Consider the following 7,313-nt stretch of genomic DNA (forward strand, 5'->3'; position numbering starts at 1 on the left):
GAAAAGAAACAAAAAATAAAGAATAAAAAGTATATTATTAAATGGTTAAAATATTTTTTTTGTCCCAATTAATATAAAAATACTTAAAATCTATTCCTATAAAAATTTTAATATTTTTTTCATCCTGATCGACAAAATCAAAATGTGTTATTGTTTTAGAGTGGATAAACATGTTTACAACTGTGCACATAAGCCTGCAAAGTTTTGATGCCTGTGTGGGAGAGAGAGAGAAAATGATCATCAGGTTGGAGGTGCGGTGGCTGTTTGGTTAAAGTGTGGTGGTTATGGTGTATGATGGTGGTGGGTGAAGGTGGTGCAGATTCTTGCATTTTTTTTTTCATTTGTGATGATTTTTAATCGTCATAAATCATAAATTAAAAATTTTAAATGAAAAAAATGATATATAGACTTGAATTTACTCAAACTTATATTCAGACAAAAAATTATACATTTTAGTTTTATGAACAAAAAAACACATCAAAAATTTTATAAGAATAAATTTGAAATCTTTCTATATATATAGGAATGAAAAAACATATTTTAATCTTATTAAATTTATCCATAAAAACAACTCAATACATTAATTTCTAGCCAAAAAATAAAATAAAATCCCACGGTCCTTAAGCTTAACCAATGTCAGTCATGTTGGCACGCAAATGAAAATGTCTTCTTTTCATCATGTGCGTAAAAAAAATGCCTTTTCAACATAGGATGCTAAATAAATGACGTCATTTCATTTTTTGTTTGAAAACCCAAAGTTCCTTTTACCCAATGTTTTTTGGTGGAAGTGGACATACTTGGAGTACCAAGTACATTTTCTTCTTTAAGAGAACAGGCTTTTGTTTAAATCTGGTGTTTTTGAAAGTACTGAATTAAAAAAAAAAAATCAGAGTTGATCAGTCGCTAGAGAGATCACTATGACTAGTAAAGTTCATCGTTGAAATCCCTCGAACACTCAAAACACAAAGGTGTCATGGGTTCAACTTTCATTTTCTCTTTTGTTTAGGTCTGACGATGACGATGAGAGGGAAGAGCATTGGGTTGAAGTAGTGTCGTGGGTTTAATCGAAGAGGAATGAAAGTTTGGTGTATGGGGAGAAGATTAGGGTAAGGGAAGGAGAATGGGGAGGATTCAACCACTATAGAGTCAAAGTGGTTTTTTGACGCTGTTAAGGTTGAGAAGATTCCAATGATCGATTTTGTGGCCTACTTGAAGAACATTGTTTCAAAGAATGATTTTTTATGTGAAGGATAGATTTTAATTTGATCCCACTAATCACTACTCACTACTAAGTAACTCATAAGCATGTGTCACCTCACCAATTTAATTGGTCAATGTTAATAGACAAACAATCAACTAAGACAAACGGATGAAAGTACGAAAAAAAAATGTCAGCTTTGGAAACAGGCCAGACTTAATTTTACAATTAAAAACAAAAGGATAAAAATTGCTGATTTGCGAAACAATGAAAACCAAAATTACAATTTAACCTACATGTTAAAGCATAAAAGAGAATATATGAGAGATGTCTAATAATCCATTCAACATATATGAAACCTTATCATATATGAATAGCTCGAGAAAAGAGCAATGAAAGCTTTTAGATTGGGCGCTTTTTTACAAATGGCATGTTGGACGCCTTTTTATTTTTCAAAAACATTGGATAAGTCAAGATAGAATGTTATACCTTATGTTTTGTGGATCATTTTTCTGCACTTAACATAATTATCAATATATTTCAAACTTTATTAACTCTTTTTATGAGTCAAACGATTCATATGTTTTTAGTTCCAACAAAAGCCAACCTGACGAAATCCAATATGCCAATAGTAAAAGTTACCATCAGAACATGAGTATTTAAGCTGGTGACGAAGTAATGGAAAAGTATTTCAAACAACTTTTAAACGAGTGACTTCATTGCATGTGTCATGCGTGCATCAAGTTCAACTTGTGTCCATTATAAGTTTTCGTTATAACCATATCCAAAATCAAACCATTACAATAACAAAGACCAACATCGCCGGCATATACTTCAGAACACAGCCAAAAAGATCTTAGTTTAGCACCAAATACAATACCTACCACCTATTTTCATTCTACAACTGAATGCAGCTCAGCTGTTATCACTCAGTCATTATAGGTTTGTTCTCGCTGGCTTTGGGTTTCTGCTCTTTTGGCTTCTGTTCGTCCGATTTCCTGAGACAAAAAAGAACAATTTCATTAATAACCATAACAACATAACAGGACCAACATTATATACTAAGGGAAAAAAATTCCAAAATGCCACTACAAAACAGAATTAAGTTCAGGAAACATTAAGGCACATCTATACATGAGAATCATTAACCACAACTTCAAGAAGTCATTCACACACGAAAAAATATGAGATTTTATAAAAATTGGAAGCATGTAGTTTCAGACATGAAGTTTGTAATGGATAAAGTGTTTTGATGGTAATATTCTTCAAAACTTTCTTTTTCTCACAAGTTCCTATTCGATAACACTAACATTTTATTATTGAATAAAGAATACTTCATTTTGCAACCTAGGAATCATCGATACTAAAATGACAAATTTTTAGAACCAAATGGCGTGTTTTCTTCTTCAAAAAAAGTGCATGCATGAAGAACAGCAAAATCAAACAAAGTAATAATATAAGATGCTTAAGTCATTTCTTTTTTCTTTTATAACAACAATAGTTGTTTTGAAATACAAATAAAGCTCCCAACCATATAGCAAATTTATATACCGCCCCCTAATAAAAATGAAAAAAATACTGATTCTAAAGGCAAACAACAAGTTATTAGCAAGATGAATTTGTGCTGGTCAACATTAACATAATAAAAACCACAAAATTATTGTGAAAACTGTTTGACAGAATACCCAAACTTCCATGATTGTGACAATCTTACAGACATCATATTGTGACACCAATAGCACAACAGGATTTCAATAATTTCCATGATTACAAGTCTATAACTCCTTTTTCCCTGGCAATGAAACCCAAACTTCAAGACCACAAAAACCAAACTAGTTGCATACACCCAGAAAGAAAAAAAAGGTTATTCATCTTCGTTTACACGTCTATTTAACCAATCCATAATTCAAAATTAACCTTTACAAAATGTTGTTCGGTATCTTAAAATACTTCAAACAGCCAAAGAAAACATCCTTTAGTGGATGACATATTCCAAATTTAACCTAGTTATCTAAAACCTATAGCCAGATACAAATACTACAACCCTTAGCGGCTGCAGATAAAAAAAGTATATTAAAAAAAAAGCAATCATAAATTTCCCTACAAAGAAATTACACAAACAAGCAAAATGGGTAAGCCGTAAAATCAAAGGCAGATAACTAAAGATTAAAACTTCAAAATAATCGCATTCGAATTCGAATACCCCAACGATTGACAAGAGAGAAATAGAGGGGGGGAAAACCTCTTATCAGAGGAGCCTCCCTTCTGGCTGAGGAAGGATCGGAAAAGAGGAGAGTTAACGTCGTAAATCATTGTCGTTTACTGATGGCAAAGATGAAACCCTAGTTCTAGTTCTTTCTCTGCGCTACACCGCTTCTGCTTCAACTTTTCGAAAATTTATTCTTGTTCCAGAGCCCCTAAACGGCGCCGGTTTTGTTTTGGGTCAACCGTTCATATCTTGCTTGTTAGGCCCATATTAATGACTGCATTTTTTTAAAAGGCTGTTAATATTTACACTCCCCTTTTACTAGTGCACCCCCCCTTTTCATTTTTTTATCCCCAACTGCCCACCAAACACTCCTCTCATCTCTTTCTCCCTCTCATATAATTCTCTTCTTTATAAAAAAAAAAGAAAAGAAAAAAGAAACACTCCCCCTACACACCTCTCTTGATAATGCAACACATTTGACAAAATAATTGACATCACAATGTTGTTCGACGTCACAAATTAATTGTTCACTCTGATAGACATTCTCGGTGTTGTCAACATGAATCCCGTTGAAATTCATTGATTGTGTATGTGAGCTCAATTGGGTACTTTAATTTGAGAACAAATATTTAAACTGTATTATATTCAGAATATTGTGCCTGGATTAAAGGCGATAACATGGAATATGACAAATCTTGATCAAGAATCACAGACCATGCAGGCTGCAACTTTTATTAATTTGAAGGTAAATTCCACCTTTTAATCTTTAGTAGACTAGGAAATTTTCTTCATTGCCAATTTTATGTTGCACTTGCTTTTTTAAAAACAAACGAGAAGTAATATATATTCATATCAATTAACTGACTTTATTATTTTGTATATATGTATTGCGTGTAAAATGATCAAATGTGGTTTTATCCCTTTATGTGATTCTACAGTTTGGGAACTGGAGGGGGGAAGGGGGTGGAAGCTTTCTGGAAAAGAGTTAAATTCGGGAGAAAGGGAAGAGGAGTGTCTTTTGCAGGATAGTTTAATGGAAAAAATGAGAATGGGAAGTGTATTAATATAAAGGGAAAGTGTATACGACAGCTGCTTTTTAAGAAGGTATGAAGAGTGTGGGCTTATAGACATCAATTTTGTGCTGCAAATATCTTTCTACCTCAAGGTGTTGTTGGTTTTTCAATAAGCAGTTGCGCTCAAATAATTTTATTATTAAGTAATTAGTTTGGGCTTATAGAGTTCTAATTATTCTAATAACTTTAAATGGATTATATCCTTTTCATTTATTTTTTAGATCTAATGGTTATAATAAATAATTAATCTTAATCATTAAATTCAAAAAAATATGATTAATAAGAAAGTGGAATAAGTCATTTAGAGTTATTCGTGAAATATATGTGTGTGTAGGATGCTTTAAAATTGTTATTCTCGTTGGAGGAATCAGTGTGGTGGCATTACGTGAGTAATAGGATGTAGCGAACGCTGCGTACAACAAAGACAACGTGCTCGTGTCATAGAAGATAGAAAAAAGGAATTTTATTTATAAAAAAAAATGAAGTGAAGTTACATCACTACCTTTATTATTTGTGCCGGTCTAAATTAAGGAACAATGGTTATTTTGTCAAATTAAAAAGTTGTAGGTTGCTATTGTGCTTCTTCTTGTTGAAAAGTGAGTGCGAGTATTATACCAATTTCAGTAGTGGTTTACCGTGGACCATGTTTAATAGTTGTTAGATTCATCTTAGGCCTACAATAAAATTGTGCATCTTACACATTGAACCATTTTCCCACCTCTCTTTACAGCTCTTTCTATCGCATGAGAGTTAATTTTGGATGTCTCATAAATAATTATTTACGAAGAGTTTTGACCAAAAGTTGAATGATGTTTCATAGAGTTGAGTCACTTAGTAGCCCTTAGAATTTATATATAATATTCACACGTCCCAATAACCCACATGCAGCACGGGCCAACAACTTATCAACTTCTACCACTACTATTCTTAGTCGATCTAGGGCACAACAGCTACCCTTACTCCTTCCTGACTTGGAGGCCAAGTCGAGTACGCCAACAACATACTCGCGTTTGCGTTAAGCCCTCTCAGTGCATACGATATTGCCGGCCAAAGATTTTGTGAATGAGCAAATTATTGTTTTGTGATTCATCGAGAAGCTCGAAAGGGTGATGAGCCTTTAGATACCACTAACTTGTCACCACAAAATAGAAAACTAAAAAAAAGTTATTGGACTAGTCAAAATAGGTCACCACAACCCAACAACATAAGGGTGTTGATTATTATACAAATCTATAAAATTGAAAGTGAACAAGAACAGTGCAAGGTGAGTGATCATCATGTGCCACGCTAAAAGATCGAGAAACTCACCAAGAACTTCATCCTCCTAAGTCGAGAAAATCTAATACATCACTGTTGAACTTACAAGAATGAAAGTCCTGGTACCATGATGGTGGGGTCTGTTTGCCCTTGCAGCGGTACAACCGTCTAGTGTAGCAGGAGAGGGGGAAAGAGAGAGAGATAAATTAGTCATGGGATTGTTGAGAGAAAAAGATAAAAGAGGAAACATAAGAAGGAAAGATAGAGTGAAGTGGATCGTCACAAAAAATTATCTCTGATAACAATGTGAATGAGAGCATGATGATATTTTTTTTCGGTGTTTTTTTTCTCTCTCTCTTTAATGACTAGAAAATTGATAGTAAAGGTCACCGGGCAATAATGCATCACTATCCTTTAAAATTTAATTAATAATTCCAACAATTACTATATATTAGTCCATTATAACCCATTTGACAAGTTAGTCCACCTTAGCCACCCTCTAGGATAATATGCACTTGGTACATGCAAATTTTTCAAAAACCACTTGGTACCCGAAGAATGTCAAAAAAAAAAAAAAAATGAGATACGTGGGTCACACTTATTTCAATATTCAATATTAATGGGCCACATTTAGGTAGCCATATGGTAACATCGCTAAAGAGTAACGCGTATAATTTACTATGAATGGAAGGAAGCTACCATAAAAATAATGGAAGGAAGCTGAGTGGTTGACCTATCTTATGCAATATAATACTACTTTATATGTGTCTTTTTTTTCTTTCAAAGAGACATATATCTCATCGAGTTAGAGATTAATTTTTATTTGTGATATATATTTATCATTATCTCAAAAAAAATTTATATACGATAAGAATTAAACACATTTCTTCTATTAAATATATTGTTCACACTAGTGTGAGAGAGAGATATTCAGGTGATATTATGTAATTTAAGTTATATATAATTTATTTCAATGAATTAAAATTTCCAAAATTCAATAAGTACTCTATTAATTATGATTATTTATTTTAAACTAAATATATAAATTAAAAAGAGACTTCATGTATAATAATAATAATAAAAAGCGTTTCGTTCTTTTAACAGTATAACAAACATGCGTAATCCATGTCCATTTTATCATATTAACGAACATGATAAGAAATTGTTTTTTATTATATATTTATAAGTAAATAGTATAAACAATGATAAGATAAAAGATTTTCATTGTGTCATTTAATAATAAACTATGCATGTTAAATTTATAAATTTTTATATATATTATATCTTTAATTAAAGTCATACTAATTATGATTTTTAATTAGTTAGAACTGTAAAACTATTTTGATTAATAATACAGAGAAATTAAACTATGTATATATTCAATATAAAATATTAACATGTTGGGCCATTACCTATAATTTTATTTTACTTTTGTACAATGCATTATATTATGAATTCGTTCATATAAATTATGGCAGACTTTGATGTTTGGATGTTGATCCAATGATCCTCACTTTCAATTTAGGTTTGAATAATAATTATCATATAACTGACTTGCGGGCTACCTAGAACAAAG

General features: G+C 31.8%; 1 protein-coding gene across 2 annotated transcripts; it reads right to left on the reverse strand.

Annotated features, from left to right (window-relative positions):
• Window positions 1–1,885: 1,885 nt before the first annotated feature.
• Window positions 1,886–3,607, reverse strand: LOC114423707 (wound-induced basic protein-like). 2 transcript variants are annotated; one of them, XR_003668889.1, is made up of 2 exons: window positions 3,402–3,541; window positions 1,886–2,196 (listed from the first exon to the last, which is right to left on the reverse strand). XR_003668889.1 is itself a non-coding variant. In XM_028390563.1 (2 exons), the coding sequence occupies exons 1-2, from the start codon at window positions 3,509–3,511 to the stop codon at window positions 2,124–2,126; spliced, it is 144 nt and encodes a 47-aa protein (XP_028246364.1). In that variant the 5' UTR covers window positions 3,512–3,607; the 3' UTR covers window positions 1,886–2,123. The 2 variants fall into 2 exon arrangements, 1 of the variants encoding a protein (XP_028246364.1); XM_028390563.1 differs by having other exon boundaries at window positions 3,441–3,607.
• Between the last annotated feature and the right edge of the window lie 3,706 nt (window positions 3,608–7,313).

The sequence above is a fragment of the Glycine soja genome, chromosome 8 (genome assembly GCF_004193775.1).
Source record: "Glycine soja cultivar W05 chromosome 8, ASM419377v2, whole genome shotgun sequence".
Classification (NCBI taxonomy): Eukaryota; Viridiplantae; Streptophyta; class Magnoliopsida; order Fabales; family Fabaceae; genus Glycine; species Glycine soja.